General features: G+C 38.5%; 1 protein-coding gene across 16 annotated transcripts in view; it reads right to left on the bottom strand.

Annotated features, from left to right (window-relative positions):
• Nucleotides 1-23915, bottom strand: part of NRCAM (neuronal cell adhesion molecule) — a 967670-nt gene that overhangs the window by 176437 nt on the left and 767318 nt on the right. For 12 of the 16 annotated variants that reach the window (XM_086919453.1, XM_086919434.1, XM_086919444.1 and 9 more), the window contains 7 exons: nucleotides 21454-21601; nucleotides 19489-19613; nucleotides 16110-16139; nucleotides 13450-13551; nucleotides 10968-11165; nucleotides 9804-9874; nucleotides 982-1207 (listed from right to left, as the gene is read on the bottom strand). In XM_086919453.1, coding sequence (XP_086775579.1) covers nucleotides 982-1207; nucleotides 9804-9874; nucleotides 10968-11165; nucleotides 13450-13551; nucleotides 16110-16139; nucleotides 19489-19613; nucleotides 21454-21601 — 900 coding nt within the window. The remainder of the gene's footprint in view (nucleotides 1-981; nucleotides 1208-9803; nucleotides 9875-10967; nucleotides 11166-13449; nucleotides 13552-16109; nucleotides 16140-19488; nucleotides 19614-21453; nucleotides 21602-23915) is intronic. The other 4 variants (XM_086919441.1, XM_086919461.1, XM_086919451.1 and 1 more) reach the window with 1 other exon arrangement.

Here is a 23915-nt window from a genome sequence, read left to right as displayed (position 1 = left end):
CTAAGGAGTACAAAGGAGGGTGGAGAAGGAACTTCATTTTGGCTGGCGGCATCTGACGAAGGCATTGCGCCGAAATGCATTGTGCCTTGCAGCAAAGTAATTAAAGAAGCTCCTAATGGTTCCCTGCTGTGTCCCCTGGGTTTCTTTGACGGAGGAATCGTTCTGGTGATATATATATATATATATATATATATATATATATATATATATATATATATATATATATATATATATATATATATATATATATATATATATACTTTGATTGGCGTTCCCGATGTCTTAGTTTTGTGTTTTTCAAAACGGATAGACCCCTTTAGCTATCCTGTTCTTGGAACATCAGCTTCTGAATGTTATACCAATATTTGCAAAGACGCTCATTCTTTCGATAAGGTGCTTTGAATATCATCGGATGTGAGTACTGCAACAACAGTTCTCATGAAAATGTAAACACAAATATAACCTCAATCATTGTTTGCAAAAATATATATATTTGCAAACAAATTAATTAAACATTGGCCCAAATAAAAATACTCTTGTGTAGGTTGTTTCGCCCCACTATTCTCCCCGTATGCGTGGACAGCTACAATTTTAAAAACCTTGAAAGCTTATGGTCTATTTAGCCAATGAGTTCCCACCAAACCTACACAAATTGTAGAGCTATCTTGTGGACTGTTAGAAATTAAACCTTCCTAATTAAGCCTTAATAGTCGAAAGTCTGAAGTTTCATATAAGGGAATGTTTATGCAAGACGCATAATAAATGTAAAAGGTAAATATGTTATGGCGTCTTGGAAAATTAATGGGGCTCTATAGTGTGTATACATGCTTTAATACTAGAGTGGACATAAGCATTATCCAATAATGTTACTGGTTATTTGTGACTGATGTATAAACAAGGCATTTGTCATGATACTCGGGCACTAGTTTGTTACATTTTACAATTTTTGTGTTAGTACTTGAAGCAATAAGCCATTCTTACAGTCTTCTCCAGAATGTCCAATGACCACTTCAGGATTAGGACCGGGGCCAAGTTCATTCACAGCCTGGACTTTGATCTCATAGGGAACAAAGGTCGGCGTGCCGGACATGATATACTTGGAAACGTTTGCAACAGTGACCGATGTCCACTCATCATCAAAATCTTTCTGCCGCCAGCTGACTTTGTACCGGAGGCCAGGACCATTGGACAGGAATCCTGTCAGAGGCTGCCAAGAAAAGTCAGAAGTTCTATTAATGACTAACAAATAGAAGCACAGCAGCATCACAGAGAAAAAAATGTCAACGAAATATTTAGATACATGAAACAGAACACAAAACAAGCTAACTTTGCTTATTTCTATGTTGTTGTCTTGAATAACTTTCTACAATTAATGTTCATTCAATGGGCCTGATTCATAAAGGTAAACTACTGTGTAAGTTTATTATTTTTGTATATTCACAAACAAACAATTTAATAGTAACTTTACCACTGCAGTGAGTCTGCAGCTGGGTGGAGAGCTCCACACATACAAATATTGGGATGGCCTTTTGTGTTTTACTAATAAATCATTTGTGTGCTAATTATGCTAATACTGAAAAACAGTAAGCTTAAGCTTACACAAAACTGTAACTTTACCTTTCTGAGTCAGGCAAAAAGTATGACATTAGTACATAAATTTACTTTAGAGGTACCTACTTCTTGATGACCACCATTATAAAAAAGTGCTTTCTGACGAATTATAATATGCATGTAGAGGAACATAAAGAAATACATAAAAGAAAACATTTTATTCAACAAATCTGTGTATGACTATGAAAATAAAATAAAATTCATAACTTTGTGTAAACTGTTAAGCTAAATAATTGATGATGGCAGTGAACACTGCAGAAGTATGAAAAGAACTACAAAAGATCTAGAGATATGAAGACGCCATTAACTAAGATGACTGTCACATTCAAAATAGTGTGACTAAACGAAGATATAAACATAACATGGGTCATGGATGGTTTAACAATAAATGTGTAGTTGTAGAAAAAGGGAAGTGAAACAATCAGTGGGTAAGCATAATGTCCTTCACTACAAGTGTGGTTGTAATCATGATTCAGCCTGTGCAACAGAAATTTCAAGCCAAATCGGGATTCGGACTACTGAGAGGAAAACACATTTCTCTTGTTTCCAAAAGTCCAACCATTTTGTCAGGTGAATCCTAGTAACATTTCTCTGTGAAAGATAGATCGAAATGGGGAATTACCCAGGGAATTAGTTGCAGTAATCCTAAACTTTGCAATAATTACCTCCTCATTTTCTCCTTAACCTCGCCCCATTCCTTATTAATGGATTGATTGCGCCCCTTCGCCCCCTCATCACCCTTGTAAAGTTTTCTTCTCTTTTTATGAAAAATAGAGTCTCAAGCTATATAAGCCCCTCCATTTTCCTTCAACTCAGTTTTTTTAGGTCGAGTTTAGGCAGTGTGCATGTGCTGTCTGAAAGACCTGGTGTAAGCAGCAAACAGAGTGTAATCCCGCCTGCAGCTTGCCATTGGTTAACTCCTCCATTGCTCTTCTTTCCTGGCTCCATATTGGTTCACGCTCCAAATACATCACTTTCGTTGTATCGCAAGGAGCACTGGACAACTACAATTTTGTTCCCTTTAAGTGCTTACGTGTTTAATTTAGGGACTACTTCATTTGTTTTGAGCTACTGAGATTCTATCACCAATGCACCTATGAGGGTGCCCGGTTTCATGTTTTTTTTTATCACTATAGCGCCTGCTTCAGGGGCCGCCATGCACATAACTTAAACATGCATGAGTGCCACGCTTTATATTTTAGCACAGCGCCCTCTTTTATGTTTAAAAAATCAATAGCTTTAAGTCTTACAAATGCGAGACCTATTACATTGCAAATATTTGTTCTTTTTTGTGCCCTTCTCTTATAGGGTTTATTGAGGTGTTAAGGAGGTCCCTCACATGAGAAACATAAAAGGTATGTCAATTTATTCATTCTTTAGGATTGGTAATGGCTGTTGCAAGGCCACATGTTGGAAAGTGGATCATTAGTAGTGGTAAATATGCATCTACCACTGGCAATAATGTCCCCAACACAAAATAGGGCTCAGAACAGGTGTCAGAAAATGAACCCTTGTTAGCTTGGCTGCTAGCAGGCATGCTTAACTTCAAAGACAGGTATGTAAAGCATTTAAAAACACCAATTTAGTAAATAATTAAGGCATAACACAACATAAATCCAACACCAATTTATAACAATAGGAAATAGTTTTATCTTTAAAACAACAACAAAACAGAAAAATCCATGTAAGAAATCTTTACAGCTTTAGCACTCTATAGCACATATAAACCTGTGGCACTCATTGGGACGTCTGGTCGTACTAGATAGGACAAAGTCAAAGTTTCAGGCTGACCGCGATGAAGCCCTGCGCGGTTACCCCTCGCAGTAGGTCTCAAAGTTTTTACCTTTCTACGTTTCCAACAGCACCACATTATTTTTTGTGGCAACATTGTTGTTTGGGTGTGTTTGTGGCTGCTTATGTACCACTTTCTAGCTTTTGTGGTTGCCAAGGCACTGTTGTATTGGTGGCCTTCCCCCAGGTTACTTTGTGGAAGTTACTCTCAGGCAAGAGCAGCGGTTTAGGGTTTTCAACTTCTGCATTGTCCTCTGCCACGTTTTAGCAGTGGCTGCTTCTGAAAGCATTTTTTTGAGGTTTGGGTGTATTTTGGCTGCTGTGTCACTGCATTCCTGCCTCTGTGGTTGTTGGGGCACCCCTGCTTCCCATGTTTTCTATGGCCATTTATTTACAACATTCACTTCTGAGAACACCTGAGGTGCTGCGATGCTTTCTTTCTATTGGTACACGTGCAAGCCAGTTTTCCTGGGCCGCCTTTCCTGCAGCCTGGTTGGGAGGTTTCCCATAGTGTAAAAGGGACTACGTGTGTGTGCAGGGGTAGTTGATCAGTCTCCCTGGATACCACGCAATTGTAGCTGGAACTACAGAAGGGGATATATAAATATATAATATATAAATATATATTATATATAAATATATAAACAAAGTATGTTAGCAGAATCCTACTTGAATCCTTTCTTGCACAGTCAGGCATCTGGATTCTGCATTTCTTCGCATAAAGTTACAAAGGCTCCTGCTCTCTACCTCTTTATTTCCTCCTGAGGTATCCTTGCCTGAATTCAGCCTGATTTTTGTACAGGCATTAAGTTGTCCTCCCTCTCAGGACCCCTGGGATACTTGCATGGATGTCTTTTAGGGGTCACGGGGGTTGCAGCTACGACCCTTGGATTGCCCCATGAGACCCCTGGTACTTCCTTTGCAACCCATGGCCTAAGAGGTGGCAAACTCAGTGACAGGAACACAGGGGCTTGGTTGGGATTCCACTTTCCTTGCTTACTGCCGGTTTGCATTACAGTAATAGTGAATAATATATTATACACAGATTAAGAAGCAGCCATTGGATTTGTGGTTGCACCACCTGGTGTAGTCACAATTGTTTTTTGTTCAATATTACAGACAATGTTGCACGCCTCAAAGGTCTGCTGCTTATGGACCATACAAAGAAATAATACACATATGAATAGAGAGGCAACAAATGTTGAACAGTAAATCACGCACGCCGCCCTAGAGGAGAATTGAAGACACTACTATTTCTCATAGTGACAAAACATTATGTAACTAATTCTGATCCCTAGTCTAGACCACATACAGGGTATAAGTATCCATAGTACGTTTTGGTTACATCTGTATATATACTGTATGCTACCGATTCTCTAAACACACTTTCTACAATAGAGAGGAGTCTCAATTAGGTTGCTATCTATTTGCTTACATCAGTACCAAGGTTTCTAAGCTTTTTTTAAGCTAGTGGAAATTGAGGGAAGGATAATTTAACAGTCCTTTGCCATTTTTTATCCACTGATAGAGCGGGACCTCATCACCTGAGCAGTTGCCAGGTGAGGTGAGGATTACTCCCATGAGATTATGGGTGAGTTAACGAAAATTTGAAAAATGTAATTGCTATTTGAAAAGACTTGAGTAAATCCTTCTGTGATTACCGATATAAAAATATATTATCTGGTGTATGCGGTAAATACATGTGAATTTGAAGTTTTGAACTGTTATTAGTCTTTTTTCTTGTGTATTTCTCTAGGAAAGAATCTATTTTTTGAATACTCGTCCTACACAAGGGAACCATAAGTATGGAAGGATGTATCATTATTACTTATTTTTCACCACACAGTTTTTTGTCCTCTTTGTCCTCTTTTTGCAGTAGAGTAGTCTTTGGTCCCGAAGAAAGCCAGAGGTGTAGTGTTACCTATATTGGCTGAAACATGTAGAGCTGTCTTACCACCTGATGATAGTTATTTTGACAAACTATCCACACTCTTTTTAGTCTTGACACTGTGATAAGCTTCTAATAAAATTACTTTTTGTTATCATAGTAGTCAATTTTAAATTTCACTTATGATTTCACTTATATTTAGTATCACTGCAAAAACTGTTTTTTCAGCACCACAGATTTCACAATCATGGCCTGATCCACCACTGGTGGTTTTGATTTAGGACAGCTCTCGATCACAAAAGGTGAGCTGTGCTATCAGATACCGGTTTCTCAAATCCGAGATGATGACGTTCTGCCATTTGGTGGGCTGATGGGATTAATTTCCAGTTCAGCGCATGCTTAGCTGCTACAACTTCTGACTTTGCCGCATATAAGCGTATTACCCTGTTGACAGTAGCATTCTTTTTGTTATGATACAATCACCAAAACTGCCATCACGAGGATCCATATTTCCACTTTAAAAGTGAGACTGGGTAACTACAGACAGTGAAAGGCAGACTGAGGGCTTAAAACAACTAGTAAGTCTTTCACTAAAATAACAAACAGCAAGTTTGCTGTGATAGGGTGCACTATCCAGGTCTTAGCCTAGTGCAGCAAATCTGTAATTCAACTCCTGAAGTCATCATTAAGCAAGGATATACCTTAGAAGTTGCAGTTGATTGTGGTGGCAATATTTTGGGGGGCTGGTTACATAGAGGTACTGATTCTTCGAATATATATGAGTAGCAATAATGTGTGTACAATTGTGTATGTGTGCTTTGCAGCAAAATAGTTTATCTGTACAAACATAGGTAAATGACAAGATAAACCACTGTTATGAAGTTGCACAGCATATAATAGCAACATTTATTCCAAGCTGTTTGTTTCTCTTGAAATTTTTTTTAAAAGTTGCTGTACATGACAAACTGACAATAACATTTTTGACTGTGCAGTAAAATGAAATCATAAGTGAACTGTGAACATGTAAAGTTTGAAGGAACCCATAAAACATTGTGATCAATGAATCCTTAAGGTGCAGGGTACTCAAAACATAGCCCTGCTTGCCTCCTGGACATCAATCACCACATCATGGCACTTCATGTAGAAGACAAATTCATTTTGAAAGGGCCTCAAATGTTTCCCCCCTAGAAACTATATTCTCAGTAGCTGTACTTCTCTATGATCTCCCACTGATTTCACTCTAAATGCATCCATATCACAAAGAGAATGTACAAAGTATTGTCGGATGTACACAATAGGGCAACTCCTGCAAAGTTTAATGATTGTGGGGAACATACCATAAAATATTCCTGTCACAACATAAACCCCTGCTTGCGCAGTTGTTCTAAGTTACTCTATGAAATCTGACAGTTGGGTCTTAACCCCGATAATTTTGCCAAGTCAAGCCTGCTAACATGTATGGGAAGAGATGAATGGTAAATACCAGTAAAAGCAGATTTTGGTGTGGTAGGCACAGAAATCTCCATTTTATGCCCTTTTTTCATACAGAAACTCATACATGGCATTTTTATTGCATAAAATAAATTATGATTGTGATACCATGGTATCTTTCTTTATTGGGTGGGATAGATAATGCACCCATAACAAAGGAATCATTAATATCTTACCCCTTCCACCATGTGGGTAGCTCCTGCATTTGGGCTTGGACTTGCCTGGCACCCAAGAAAACCTGCCAAACCTAGACATTTCTGAAAACTAGACACCCAAAGAAGGACTTGTAAAAATACCACTACATTTTAATACCCAGAATGCCCTGTAAACGTCAAACTTTGACTAGAATCACAGACTTTCCTCACATTCAAGTGAGAGAAAGTCCCACAATCTGCATGGATACACAAATTCCAGCTGCCAAACGTTCCCACATCTTCTAAGAACAACAGTACCCCATTTGAGTAATTGGACATATTGTCCACAACAAGAATTGCCCCAAAATGCAAAACAATGAAACATCAAGATGTTGGCTTATATATTGACTCATTCTGTGTATGTAGGTAGCTAAGAAATCTGAGCCCTAACTTTACTGACACCCAGGGAAACCTAAACACCTAGGTGGTCTATGGTGGTGTGACATGAATGTTTATCACTACATTTTCTTATCAATAAGGCCCTGCAAACATGGAAATTTTGCCACAACCACATATTTTCCTCAATGTTCTGTGAATTAAAGTTCCAGAATCTGTAGGGATCTAAAAAATTCCTACCACCCAGCACCCCAACAGCATCCCAGTTGTGAGGCTGGCCCTATCCCTTGCAACAGGTAAGGCTTCAAAACCAACAAGGAAGCATCAAGAATTTACCTTCCAAATTGATTCACTCTGGCAATGTGGGCAGCTGCAGTATTTGGGCCTAAACTTGGCTGTTGCTCAGGGAGCCTACCAAGCCTAGGCCTTTCTGAATTCTAGATATCTAGGTGAGTTCAGGGTGGTGTGATTTGCATGGATTGCACTATGCAATCTACCCCAGAATGACTAGCACACTTCAAACAATGGCTGAAATCACAGATTCTGGAACGTGCAGGGATTCACAACATTCCTACTACCCAGGGTTGTCCCAATAAAAATGCTGCTCCACTTAATTGGCAAGTCCTATCCCCTGTGACAGGAAGCAGTCAAAAGATAGAATTTGTGAAGTCATTATGGTGTTGATGATATCTTCACATGGTTATAGTTATGGTCCAACCCAATGATGAGCATTAGGTCCACCTAAAGAGGGGAGGTAAAGTTTCAATCGCGAAAAGTGTATACATGCAGGTAGTAAGAATGTGTCCATTTGCTGGAAGTACCTAAGTTTTCTGTCACATAAATAAGGGAACAACAGCCATCCTTTAATCATTCTGGGAAACAAAATGTCCTGGGATCCATGCAAGTCACATTAACCTGGATTCCTCTTGGTCTCTAGGTGTCAGAAAAGGGTCAGAAATACACAGGAATTGTACGGTTATCTGGTTGCAGGATGCCCAGAGTCCTAACAGTGTAAACATTCACTGTGGCAAGTAAAAGGAAACTTATCTCATTTGAGTTAGAAGAAAGGTGGTAAACCCTCCAATCTGCTTCTCCTTGGGTGCAGAAATACTTTCTGGTATTAGGGGTGGAGATTGATCCCAAGATGTTCATGCACCCTACCAAATTTCTTTTCCTACTTTTTTACTCAACATCTACAAAGCATTTAGTCTCCCTGAGTAATCTGATTGGGGGTGTTTTCACCTATCTGCCTGTTCCAGAGTGGTCAAAAAGCCACCACACCATCAAGGAAAAAAAGTTAGAAATAGAATGGGTGCAGGGTTTGCCCATTCTTTCACTGCACTGCATGAACTATCCCTGGGAACCAGTCAGTATTTCTCCCACCTGGCAGATGCAGAAGACAGGGGTTAACCTCTCTCTGCTGGCCCATTGTCCTCTTGCTTGTCATTTAGATTGGCCCCATAGTGGTAAAAAAGGTGGTAGCAGGTTTAGGAGTGGGGGTGCGGCGTGATGGTAGGACAGACCAGCTCCCACCCCATTCTTTTATTTACAAAACACTCACCCAGTGGGCTTTCTGACCCCCAAGTGGGGGGTAAATCGTTCAACTCATCTCTAGAGGGGCGCAGAAAGACTGTCAGGACATAGGAGGTGGGGAAATGGACAGCCTCCATCATACTTAAAAAGAAATCTTTGGCATCCAATAAACTTTTTGCCCTGGGGCCAGATTGGGGTACAGACCAATGGAACCTTTAATAGTGGGCATCAGGTCAAATGCCAGGATGACCCCTCCTACCTCATTCCTCTTTATACATTTAATCCAGAGTGTTGTATAGTAGGCTTTTTGCCCCCATCCTCCAGGGAGTGGGGACAGAAAGCCTGCTGAGGCCATTGGTGGGTGGAGATCCAGCCCAAAGCCTGAGCGAACCACCCCCATTTAATTTGTTTAAAAATAAATACAGTCTCTCTTGGCTAGTGGCCGTTTTGCCCGAATGTCAGGACAGATGGAGGGTAATGTCCTAAATCGGCTCCTAAGTGGTGCTGAAAGACTGTTTATTTAGAATTAGCAGTCAGGCCTAATGCAAGGGCAGGCTGTACGCATTTCATTCTTTGTTTTTTTAAACTAATCCCTGGTGTCTAGTGAGTTTTCGGATACCTCTTGTAAACCCCCCCAATATGATCCGTGGTGGTACAGAAAGTCTGTTGGGACATCGGCTGTGAGGGCCTTCCCCAATACCAAGGTGGTCCATGGCCATCACGTTATAAAAAAGATATATATGCATTTGCTGGTGGATGGTTGGCATTTGACTCCTCAATAGGTAGATCAGTTTGGTGGCAAGCCCAATCATTTAACCTTCTGATAAGTGCAGTTTTACTGTATTATATGCAATGATCTGGTAACCACTTGTCACATTAACCTTGTGTCTCTGAAAGTATAGGGAAGTTCAACAGCAACAATACTAGAGATGAAATGGGGAAAGTAAACATTTCCTTACCTCCCATGTAATGACCAAATTATCCGGTTCTGATCCAACCCCTTTGACACCGGACGGATTTTTATCTGGTTCTAAAATGGAAAGATCATCAACATTAATGTAATTACATTTAGTCTAGCAAATACTAAGTGGGATATAAACTTCACATATTCTCACAGTGGTGGACTCTCAGAGAAAGTTCAAACTAGCCTTACTTATGATAAAAACTGTATCTGACCTAATGGGGACTTGTAATGCCCATGAGAAGTAAGTCAGTGATAAGATTGCAATTTAACGACGTATGAAAACATATTTGATGTCATTAAACATCACATCTGTCACTATTACACTTGTCACTCATTTTCCAATGTCCTTTGGTAAAGTGCTGGTTTATATCCAATTTTGTTAGACTTCATTTACTCTGGAGTATTTCTATCAATATCATTGTGAATTGCTATGCCCACTGAAATTTGATGGTAGTGGGGTTGTTTATGTCGAAAATAAACAGGCAATACATAAACAGTAGCAAGACTGGTCAGCTTTCTTCTGATCTTCTAGGTCTTTGAATCAATGATGCCTACCCTCATCATGATCTACTTCCCATGTATTGAGCAGCAGGAAGTATAGAAGAAATATGAGGGTGTGATCAATGATTGTATGTCAATAAGTGTTAAGTGCACCAATAACACTACTGAACATGTACCAAGGGAGACTGGTATGCCATGCAGTATCGTTAAGGGATTCCTGGTGTGCCTCCGAAAAAGTCCCGTTCATGGCAATGCTTATAGCATATTACGACCTGGTTGGTCCTATTGCGGCTGTACAATAATCCCCACAATATCCTGTACTAAATAATATAGTAGGCATGATAGGTGTTATTATCTAACTCAATGCCTACTATTCATCTTCCTTAGAAGGATAAAGACTGAGCACTGCAAGACTTTGCACCAATCGCTTACCAGCTCTTGTGCACTCAGTAGTGTTACTGTGATTGCTGTTTAGCTAAAACTGTTCAGCCTAATGAATCATGAAGCTAAATTCCCATCAGTTAAAGAGTAGATTCCTGGTTGATACCATAAAAACACGTACAGCTAATCAAACCTAGGAGAAGGACGGCCTATAGAACATAGATAGAGAAATCTATAGAAGAACAGTATCTGCTAGAACATAGATGTTTTTACATACCTGCTGCTTTTGTAACATATCTTTCTGATATTTCACTGGGTTGACTTCTTCCAATCTCGTTAACAGCGATGACGCGGAAAATGTAGCTGACGAATGGGGACAAATTTAATACTGCGGTTGTCTGGGTTCCTGGGACTTCAGTCTGGTAATGCCATATACCAGGTTCATGTAAACCATCTTCATACTCAATGATGAAACCTACCAAAGATATTATGTTTGGTACAATTTAATGGCTGGAAACTGACCGTTCTACAGACGGTTTACATTACAATGAGAGAAATAGAAATTATATAACCAGCTATAATTATTTGTAGGCATCAAAAAGCTTTATTGAAAGTAAGTTTGTAGTTAATGGATAGGTTCCCGCTGCAAAAATGTAATTTATCAATTTAGTTGCAGGAAACAGAACAAGACAGCTGTTTTCCTTTCTGGGTCTCATTCACCCTCATGTTTTGAGATCGATGGAGGCTCAAGACAGTGAATTAGCTTCCGCAGTCACCTGTTAGTATTCGCAGAACGTGCACCCAGGCTCCTATTTGCTTTCCCAGGCCTCCTTCACTAATTTTTTCATGGGTGAAAAAGGTTCACGACATCTGACAATGGCCTCATATCCTGTTCACTTTTGAGTACAGAGCACAGAGACAGGTGTCAGCTGTTATTGACCGCCATCATCTTTTTTCAACTGAGGACGAAAGAGGCCCAAAACAATGAACAAATGCACCAGTAATTTGTTTGCAAAATCTGGATGGAAGAATCTGTTAGTTGTCCAAAGTCTCAGTCTCCATCGAAAAGAGGGAGGGGAGGTGCACTACAGGTGAGAATGTCCTTAAGCGGTATTCAAGTTTGCAGACATGGCATGGGGCAGTTTTCTGCTGCTTCTGCAGTTAATTTATTTATTTATTTATAATATATATTTTTTGCAATTCCTCTCCACCATTAAGCAAATCAGGGAGGGCACAATCATTCCCAGATTTAACCAGGTGGGTTTCATTCAAAGACGCCTCACACAAGGGCAGGGTAGTGGAGATGAGAAAACAATCCTATCAGTGCTTTGGTAAGATGGAGGTGTACAGATACACTATGCCCTTTGACAAGGCAGGGGAGAGGTAGTATACACTCTGCCCTATGTCAAGATGTAGGGAGCGATGAAACCCACTCGCCCATTGGTAAGCAGGGTAGGCCATAACATACCCTTTGCCAGGGGCCATGAGGATGGCAGTAAATACTGTCACCACCTTCAGGCAAGGCACAGGACAAAAAACTACAGCCTCAATATTGGACAAGACAGGGGAAGTGGCAAAACTTACCTTTCAATTCATGGACAATTTGGGAGGGGGGTTAACAAAACCCTAGGCCCTTGGGCAGGGCAGAGAGCACAAACTACACTACCCTCTTGGGTAAAGCAAGGGAGCTATCACAGATCACCCTTACACCCAACCATGGGCAAGTGTGAATGGGAGCATTACAACATGGTTGTCTAACTATACACTAAAACTAAAAGTGTCATATTTCACCAGTTGACATAATAAAGGTAATGCTTTATTAAACCCTTTCATCAGGCTTGGTGACTTCTCCCACAAAAAGACATTTTAAAAAGTGGAGAAATTAAGGCTGGCATGGCCGTCAATATTGGCCAGAAAACAAAACCTAAAAACATGTGAAATTCTAAAGTTCAGTTATTGATATAACCATAATACCACCATACACGTTTTATAACTCCAGACATTTCCCACATAAAATACCACATGACATAACTCTGGAATACCACTAATCAAATCAGTAATAATTAAGCTTAGCACCCCACTTTCAAAAAGAAAAAAAACGTGGAACACCACCATACAATAACTATAGTGCACTCACACAGTAGCATGTAAGGAGCATTGTTTAAAGTAGCATTACAACACCTTAAAATAACAGAAAACCAAATGTTTAAGTCTTTAAAAAAAGAAAATTAAATGTTCAAGCCCTTAATGTCAGACACTTTCATAGTAATACAAATGTTTACAAACACCAACACATACATACATGCAGACTCTTGTTTTACATTTCATTGCTATAGTTCACCCATGATGGAAGGGGTGGTACTTAAGGTTGCAGTAGTACTTTAGATTTTGAATTTTGCATCTTTTTAGGTTTTGTGTTGTATCAGTATTGGTGTTAACTTTAACATCTCCTTTCTTTAAAATTTCCACTGAATTAAAGCTTGAACTTCACATTACTCTTTGAACTTGGAAGAAGGTGATCTTTTGAAATGCGGCAAAGATGAACACATCATACTTAGAGCTATTTGATTCATGGATTGTCCTGAAACAACCATAGATAATTTCAATTCGTTTTCATTGGAGACAGTGAGCACATTTCCTTACAGCCTGACATAGGACATTATACTAACAAGGAATTATATTTTATTTCAGCCCCTTGGATTGCAGTTGAACATGTATGACACCACTTTATTAATTCTATTTAGCAGATAAATACACACTTGTAATTGGGCTGTTGTTGTCGGCTCCAGGTATCCATGAAAGCTGCACACTTCTTTCCTCATGTCCTGTCAACTCTAAGTCAAAAGGCTGGTTTGGACGATCTGCAAGTGACACACACATGTAGTAAACAATTGATTAAACATTCAAGTAGATTGCTCCATAAAATAGGGCACCTTTGCATATTTTTCTGCAAAACAAAATCTGAAGCATAGTAAGAAAACAAATGACTATAAGTCTTATGAATATTGTACAGTTTGAATGTGCATGCAAATAAAAACAATGAATGTATAGTATGATAATGCAGGGAAGTCACTGCATCCATGCATATGTCAATGAAAATGAAGCTTCCATAATTCATGAAAAAGCAAATTATAAAGTGTTGTTTACCTCTACAAAAGTGTACTACTAAGGAACTTGAGAGACTAACTAACTCAAACTTGGCTTCCTATAAGAAATCAAAAACATAGTGGAAACATGCTGAAACTGTTTCAGAATTCAATGGGTATAAGGCAATTGGAGTCCGATTTCTTTGTTCCACATTATTGAAGAGCGTGAGGTATTGTAAATTCTGTTCCAAGTATTTTCTGAAACTATAGATGCATATATGCGTTTTGTAACTAGGGAACCTTACATACTTGTTTGAAGTATTTTGAGATTTTGTCCTTAATGAATTAGGAATTATGTGGTGTACAAACTGCGAGCTAAAACACATTTACCAAGATTGACCATAAGATCAGTATTTATGAAAAAAGTAATTACAGGAAAATGTCAGTGCCCAAGAAGATGTTCTTAGATCAATAAAGCAAACAACTGAATGTGATTTGTGTGTGCCTTTCTTTCCAAATCTAATAGCAAATAACAAATAACAATTTGGTGTGAATGCATGTTTCACTTTTGTTTATTATGAGACTACTGTACATTCTCAGAACACAATGGTGGCTGTTTTATCACTCCTTAAACATCACAGTAGTTTATTAAAAAGAACTGCTTTATAATAAGTGAAAAAAATCCTTTGCATGGTTGTGACATTTTGCAGAAAATGTAAAAAAGCTGCATGTGAATTTTCAACATGCTTTGAAACTGTGCTTTTTGGACGGCATAAGGTGATGTTGCAGAAAAGGAATACTCAACTAAAAGTATGAACACTCTTCAATGTAAGTTTGCAAATTAGTTCTTAGGTGAAAACTACTGAGAATGACTAAATAATAAGCTATGGGATATAAGTAACCATATTATTAGAGAAATACTGTGTGAACACTATTCAATTTAGTAGCAGTTTATTATGCAAAACGTGCAAATGTTATGAATCTTATGTTCCAAGATGCTGATTCTGGGATTTCAAAATACAAATCTCCAGTTCATGATATGATTCTAGGCATGATCATTTTTTCCTATCCTGTCCCTGGTTATTATGCATTTATTTTACCGATCAATTCATTATTGATGGTCATGCTTGGAAAAACGCGATGTGCCTCACACCAGTGCAATCTGGGTTTTTATATGGAAACATGTGCTAAAAAAATAATTGATCAACTTCAATTAAAATGGTTGGTAAAAAAACATAGCAGTGTCCCTTTATTCATTATAAGATGAAGAGAATCTTGTGATGTATTGCCTGTTACTTTTGATATTGAAAAGCGAATTATAAAATTGAGTTTCTATTTCAGGTAGGACTCTTTTGTAAGATTGAATTCATTTACAAGGTTAGGGATGTAAAAATGTTATATCATACTTCACATCACCTGATTATATAGGGCATTGCAATGCATGTCATCAAGACACAACTTTAAGAATTACTAGCAGTGTAAAATGAAGTACTGAATATGTATTAAGTGATTTTATAAAGCTATATTCTTCAAAAGAAAATTCCTTTAAAAAAAGGGAGACTATCCTGAAGAAGGTGGTTGTTAAAACATAATTCGCAAATCATTGTATTAATGTTTTGATTTGTGAGGTTTTACTGTTATAAGACTGAGTTATATTGTAGCTTTTATAATGCTGCAACCTATGTGATAACAGGTATTGTCCTTGTATAAATGTTAAGGTGTTGGATGAATGAGATACAAAAGTTGGAGGGAAAAATTAAATAGAGAGATTTCACTATAGTACTATGTGTAACACACTTCAAATGTGGCTGTTATGGATGAATACATGTGGTATTCGCGTTAATTTCAAACTGGCTGTATGATATAAAGTTACACTATGAAACCTCCTTCAATGTGGAATAATTTGTTTAAAACTAAAGTCTTACTATAGTAACTGGTAAATAGAGTTTTCTAGTGTTTTTGTCTTAGTATGTAACCCCTACCCGTTACTGTAATTTGGGGTTAACATTGCAATATTGTGTGATGTTTCCTTTGTCCTGTGTGTTCCTTAAATAATAAGCATAGTGGTCAGATTGGAAGATTTTGAACAAAAAAAATTCTTCAAAGATTAAATTCCTGGATGACAGTGGAATAAACTGAAACAGTTTACGTCAAAAAAATTGGAGCAAAATGGCAAAATCTCTGTAGCATATGCAAAAATAAATATAACAAGCAAAAGACACACTGTATAGCTGCTCTGAAAAAAAAGAAAAAGAAGAGATGCTGCAAACTTTAATTGGTGAAAGTTACAAATGCACAGAGCAAACACACAAGTAGGCTTGGCAATTGTTTACCGTAAACCATAGGTGGAGTTGGGGTAGGAGCTGGAAAGGATATGAACACGAAGTATTTAGTAAATGTTAGTAGACAACTTACAAAGTGAATTATGATAGGACATGTTAAGTTATTATACTTGTTGCAGGCAACAGATAAAGTTAAAGTAGCTCCACAATTGCAGAGTATAGCTACTCATTCTCATCCTGTTCTCCCAAATAAATAAATATGGAAATTAGTACTGACTACACTAATTTCACATTATCTTTTACTATATGCATCTCTGAAAACATCAGTGTTGGTAAATATTACCTTTCCAGTCCTCCTAGAGCTGAATGTGATACTCAACAATTCCAATGCCTGAAGGAAGGGAACTGGGATCTTGGTAAGCCACTATCTGCCTGCAGAAAGGAGCTATTTTCAAGGTTTTGTTGAACTAGAACTTGAGAGCCACGGTCCACTAGACACATTAAGCCAAAGAGTTAGGACAAAGTTTGTTAAATGTATTATACTCATTGGTCAAAAATACTGTGACTGTAATTATCCAAAAAGTGTCCTAAGTGGTATAGGTGATGAGATGATTATACTCTCCTTAACCCCACCAATGTACTTCTTCAGACCAAAAATTATCTTGGACTATTATGATGATGTAATAAGCCTTTGGTCAGGGCATGGATGCTAGCAAAGATAACTTAAAAATGTGTCTCCTTCCAAACATTAGTCAGAACCACATGTCATCACAGAATCTTTCACATTCATTGGCAGCAGCAAACATTGAATATATTGTACTTGTTGTCAAAAAGATGTTGATTCTGATTTGCTTTACTTTGGTTTTACCTTCCAGTAATGTTTCCCTACCACCAACTGCTGATGCATATCTCGGGAACCCAATGCTTGCCCAAGATCTTTACATTGAGACTTCTCACCATATGGTTTGCATTAAGAAGTAGTCTAAAATGTTGCTTAATATCATCTTTTGTTCAAACAGGTATAACTTTATCCTCATTATGAGGAAAAGTCTAAAGTACACAATGCCAAAGTTATGTATAGAAGTGCTAGATTTGCGTAATTCACTTTTTTGGTAGTACATGAAATTCCAGCAAAATTACATGAAATGGAAAACTGTTATTTCGCATAATATATGAAATGTGTCTGTCTCAATGTATGACCTAAGGACACTCTTTGCATAAAAAGTGCAGTAAAAGTCAGCAAGAACAACAGTTGCCAGTGTTCTGTTCTTCCCACACAGTCGCTGTGAAAAAGTGAATGGCAAATTTTGATAGCAAATGGTGCATACTTGTGTGAAGGGGCGTTAAAGTGTATTCGGGAATTTCACTTAGTAGGTGCAACCCGATATTTTCCTAATTACTCGAATTATGCTAGGGTAATTAAAATTTTGCCCAGGCCTAAAGTTATGCTGCTTTCATATTCACAATAAAGTGAGGGACATTTCTATAGTTGTTGAGGAGTGCATCAAATTAGCTATTTTGATGAAACAGTATGAATAGTTTAAAATATTCTAAAGTTACAGTTTTGCTCATTTACTTGTTGAAATGATTACAGAGAAAATGCGCTCAGAGTTCCTTTGTATACATATGCATTTCACATACGGGCTGAAGTTTTCTTTTTTGTGTTACATTTGATGGCTTTGCGGAAGAGCCTTCTGGAAAGCTGGGCTTAATGTGTTTTTAAAAAATGGCAAAAATCTGCTTATATGTTTTACATGCAAGAAACAGTTGTCAGTTTCTCTACACCATGGCCATCATTACAAGCTGAACGGTATCCAGGTGAGTTAATTGGATGCCGTTACCATGTGAAAAATCGGACCATGGGTCCATTGAATATGACTTTCTTATGGGTATCAAATTTACTATGTGGAAGTTAACCATATGCAATTTTTTGGTAAAAATCATATGGGATAAAACATGTAATCAAACTGAGCAAACTTTCCACGTAAGACTGTGCTGTAATTTCATTTCACCTAACTTGTAATCAAGGCCTAAGTCTTCATTTAATTCACATTGCCAAAATTGCTTTATTTGTTTTTAAACTAGCTGCAAAGAATAGATGAGAAAAATGTTGCATCCATCTGTCTGATGGCCAAGGAAGCTAAAGATTTGCTTCAATCTCAGTACTATATTTATACATATACATTCATAAAGAAGCACAGGGGGTCTCAGAGTCAAGCCTCTACTGGCACTATTCTGTTTTAATGTCATTGACACTCTGTTTCCATGCATGATATCATTTAGCATACAGCATGGAGCAAGGATTCAGCCCACTCACCATTTAACTCTATTGTTCTGTGAGTGATGCCAATTTGCATATTCACATGTGCATATCCACCTCAACCTGAATGTGCTTCAGTGCCAGAGCTGGTGGGCCAGTCCTTTAGAGTTCCATTTTCTCCTTTTAGAGCTTCCTTATCAAGTATTTTGTTTTTAAAGCATACTAGCATACCACAGACAGTGCTACTGGTCTGCTCACTTGCTTCTCGTTTCAGCAGCAGTGCGCTGCATCCCACGCACCCACTGCTTCTAAACCAGGCAGACATCTTGGAGCCGTATAGCCTATTGTGTATCAATGTTTTTTGTTTTGTTTTTGGTAACATATTTTATTGGGTTTTACAAATTAAGTAATAGCAAATGATTGTATACGCATATTGCATAAAAGGCAGCATTACATAATGATTGATGCTAACACACATTGCAGTTACATTTGTCATAGAATGCAGGTATAAGTAGCTTTAGGTACGGCAGTAACATGACTTTGCAAATAAGATGTCTGTTCACTGTTAATCGACCCTGTTAAGTTTTTTTTTTTTAAACTGAACCATTAATACAATTCCTCCTCCACCCATCTGTTGGGTGCAGCATTAAATCATTGAATTGAGAAAAGACCTGCTCTAGCATTATAGTTCACTTTGCGTGGATACCGATTAGTAAACCATTGCTTTACAATTCCAAGAAAGCCAATGCATTGCTTCTACACATGACAGACATGTTGGAACTGTATATCATACTTTGGTGTGATACATACTGTCAGCCACAGTCCATGCAGGAGGGGCTGTTTGCAAAACGAAGTACACTATTAACAAGGCTGCATACCAAGAATGCATCAAGCTGTGAATATATGAAACCCTGCTTTTAAAGCTCTCTTGCTCAGTTGCAGTAACAATGAACACATTAATAAGCATTCTACCTTCCCCTTTTTAAAACATATGTTTCCATCTTTTTAAAGCTATTTTTATAAATACATATATTTTTCAAATACCAAAAGTGTCTACACATTTTAGTACACTTTCTGTCTTTTGTCATTTCTGAGGTGCAGACAGAAAAGCAAAGAGTGATTACATAAACTCGAACAAACATATTTCCAAACATGTACATAAATACTCACCAACAACAGTAAGCACCGCACTGGCAGAGACAGCATCTAGGGTTGTGTTTGCTATGCATGTATAGGTCCCTTCGTCATCCTCTGTTACATTCATGATTGTCAAGTGGTTCTTTCCCACAATAAACCTATCAATAAATGTGAAGTAAACCCAAATGGCTCAGCAATGCCAACATACAATGTCATTGTCCAAAGCACAAATTTATTGCAAATCATACTTTGCACATTAAGAAGATAGAGCACACTCATTAGATGCGTTTTAGTGACATAATTGCAAGTTCTATGTTCATATTAAGAAATGCATATTCGAAACAGACCTAAATATTTATATAAAAAGATCTCCACCCCCAAAAATCTCAGAGGTTTGTATGTGAGAGGCAGGGATAGATGTTGCACAGAAATCAGTAATCATTCAAGGTATGGTGTAAAAATGTGTACCATGGAATAGCAAGGCTATTAAGGCCCTAAGCCAAGCAAGGACAATTCCTTGGCTAGGAGGTAAAGGGCAGCCATAATGGGTTGCTGGGCTCTGATGTCAAGGTGAATTCACTTATCGTTCTCATGAAAAACACGTGTTCTTGGAGCACCAGGGTCGAAACGCTGTGTCGGGACTGTCATCTGACTGTGAAATACCAAATACACCTCATAATGTTTCACAACGTAGTCACAAACCATGTTGCACCACACTTTCTGCATCACACTTATAACACTCCTACTGATTTGTGTAGTGCTCATTAATATTTGTATACGTGTGTGTGTGTTAGTGTAGTTTGATATCTCTGCCACTGTGCAAAGTCAGCATAACTAGGTTTACTTATACGTTGGGGCTAAGCATTGCTAGCCCTAAATTATGTGGATTATTCTGATAAGTGATCCCACTGGAACCAATGTTATATATATATATATTATTAAATACCGATGTTTAACGGGAATATCTCTGGCCTACTTAGGCTTTTATAAAAGCATGTAATGTGACATTTGAAACTAAATGCCAGAGTTCACATAAGGGTCAAGTATGTTAGTTCAAAACGTGTCAGAAGGTTTACACAGAAGAAGTGGATATTGCTGAATGGGCACTGGGGGTGCACAGGTGACAATGTGTTCTTACCTGGTGGGTGTGTTGGGCAGTTAAAGGATGATATGCAAGACGTCGAATTGAATTGAATTGAATTGTGGTAGCTGAACGACAATTTAAAATGCTGTGCTAGGTTCATATATTTGTGCATTGCTTATGAGCATATTATATTTTAATGCATACTAAAAATCATATTGCATCAAACACTCATAATGCACAGAATGCATGACGCACAATAACAAAATGGCTGTTAGAAAGAGAGAATTTCCGTCAAGCTACTGAAAATATAGGAGGCCCAATATATCGTATTAATGGAGACAATTATGCTAAGTTTATAAATTCTCATACTTCAATGTTCAAATTCCACATTTTCACACGAGCATAGCCTAACTAGGGTAGTCATTACTTATTGGAATACAGATTCCACGTTACAATCATTTTACAAAGGAATATAACTGGTGCGCTACTGACAAGTCAAAATTAATGAAATTTAATCTCACTGCATTCATCTCACCACTTGTATTTGAATTCGGTTAAAATGCCTTTATTTATAATTTCTAGAAATGAAGAAAATTGCATGCCTCGAACAAAAACATACTGGTGCGCTGCGAGTTATGAGTTATTTAATATCATTACTGAGGGCGGGGAGTTCAATTGACAAAACTGTGTCTCGTGAGTCCTGCTCCCTCCCAACCTGAACAATGATAATAGTTAGTATAGTGCACTTGGCATATCTGCATAGGATTTGTGTGGGCCCATCTCGAGATCTCAAACATGCACATAATTGGGCTGAGATACAAAAGAAAACAAAGTTCTGTACAGCGAGATATGAACCTGTCAAATAGCCCTAGAGACACAATCTGACGTGGAGAAACTGGAAATTAGACACATACCTCTCATCAGCTGGTAGCTCATTGTTGTCCTTAAGCCACAGCACCGTCGGAGTTAATGTGGGATCATGCTTAACTTTGCACTCAAATAAAACTCTGTCAAATCTTTGAATGACTCTGTACTCTGGTTGCTTGATAATCATTGTTGGATCTGAAATGCGAATTGTTCATTTGAGACCATTAGATATCTTTGTATAACTGAAACACTGCAAGAATAATCAGCTTAAAATTGATAGTAAAGAAAGCTGAGGGGAAAGCTGTGAAGAACTGGCTTAGATTGGGTTCATCAGGACCCTAAGGAATAACAAACATCTTCCTCACACCACCCCTCAGTCTGTGGGAAAGGCAGTGGCTGGATGGGTCTGTAACTGCTGCTATGTTCCCAGCCACTGTCTCAGCCTCCACTACCTGAGGCTGATGTCCTTGCTGACACACATATTGGTAGTTCTTTCTGCTCTGGTAATCAGTGACATAAAACAAGGTCAATGGGATATGGCCACCTCCGCCACTCAGCTACACTAGGCTAACCTGGCATAGTTGTAAAGTACGTGGAAAATGTGAACCGAGGCTGGAGCAGACCTGGATCAAGCTAAAGGAGTTGGAGGGGGGGGGGCTAAGGCATTGCAAAATGGTGGTTTTCTTGGATAATGTATCCATTCCATAGGAATAGTTGGTAAAGTTGTGCAGTCCTAAAAAACGATGATCCAAAGCTTTTATTACAAAACTGAAAAATAGAGTCACATCAGCTATTCCCAGCATGTGAAATGGGCTTTTCATTTGATTCCTTCTTCTAAAATATATAAATTACTTCGAACAAAGAGAACCAGAGATTAGATAGGAATAGAGAACCTAAAGAAAGATCCTCACAAACAAACATGATCTATCACTTATTTCTGCCTCTTTTTTTTGTAGGTATCCTGAAACCCTCATGAACTCCCTCGGAATCACCATACAACCAACCACAAACCTCAGAGGAAAGCACCTAAAAAGCACTCCACTGAAGTCAAGGTCAGTTCCAAAGAAGATTTTACAAAAATAATTGCTCTAATAAAAGAGATGGTAAGGGGAAACTTTGTTCTATGCTATACTCTAGTGAAAAAGTAACTTTAAATATATATGTGTGTGTATATTGTTGCGTGTTAATCTAGGTTCCTGATCGATACTGTGACCTTATGCCCCTATTCGGCTATAAACCCATTTATTCCCTATATTGGCATAACCGTTCAAGTGCGATTTTCTGTAAAGTCATCTCTGGCCTCACACGAACAGAGCCACAGAGCCACATTCCAGCATGACTCTCTGCTACTTCCTTTGCGACCAATTAGTGCAATGACAGAGCAGCAGTCACTATCTGATATTCCTAGATAACACTCCGAGTTCTTCAACAAGATAAAAACTTAGCAAACCTGGAAATCCCCGCTTGCTATGTTTTGATTAGTAATGGAACTCTAATGAGCAACTGATAACTATCACTTCCTAGTGACATCTTTAATTGACGTCTTATGTCCAGCAAACTTGCGTCAAACCCGGCACCTGTCAGGTATAAATATTACCAACGTTGCCTTAAGCAATGAGAGAGATACGAGCTGTGAGTTCGTTGCCTGTTGCTGATGCCAGCTGCCTGCATGACCCCGTGTTGGTAAAAACTAGCACTCTGTCGCTGCAGCCTGCTATCCTGTGGTGGTGAAGCTACTGATTACCATTATCGCCGCTAAAGCGCGACCTATGGTGCAGTACGCTTGAGGAGCCGTGCAGCCGTCCTCTGCGAAGACATCCAGCCCAGCTGCCCGCGGACGCTGTCACCCCTCCTTCCTCGACGCGCTGAGAGAAGCCGCTGCCTTTCTCGTGCAGAGAAATCCAGTCCCGGCGCTTCCGGTTTACCCTCGCGGGTGACTGGGATATCGAGAGAGACCCCTGAAGGAGATACCAATCCTCCATCATTCTATTCAGAGGTATGGTGTTGACTAAACCCTTAGACGAGAATTCTTGAAACAAACCTTGGCAAAACCAACTTAACTTAAGCTACTTACTTACTCCCCTTCTCACGTGTTAGGCTTAGGTCAGGCACACTGGGGTAGGCTTAGTTAGAAGCACCAGTTGAGTATGTTAGCCTAATGTATATATGACTGTATATATGTTTTATTACTTTTAAACCATTGTATGGCTAAGAAACCATATCAATGCTTTTACAGTTCTATTTCGCAATTCTTATCTTACTGTACGTACTTTCTATAATAACAGTTATTGCAATTGTGGCAATTCATTTCTCTTGTACGAGAAGAAAGACTGTTCAATAAATGTTAACCTTTATTGATACACGCCCGTCTCTCTATTCTCTACATCTCGTGAAAGTAAACTGCACCAGACTGACTGAGTGAAATCTATGTCTATTGTTTCACACGACCCTAGAGATTGACTCTTGATCTGAGGAGCAAAGTTGTCATGTTGCACGGTTGTTGGAAAAC

The sequence above is a fragment of the Lissotriton vulgaris genome, chromosome 1_1, assembly GCF_964263255.1.
Source record: "Lissotriton vulgaris chromosome 1_1, aLisVul1.2, whole genome shotgun sequence".
NCBI lineage: Eukaryota > Metazoa > Chordata > Amphibia > Caudata > Salamandridae > Lissotriton > Lissotriton vulgaris.
This window is presented reverse-complemented; position numbering and strand designations above follow the sequence as displayed.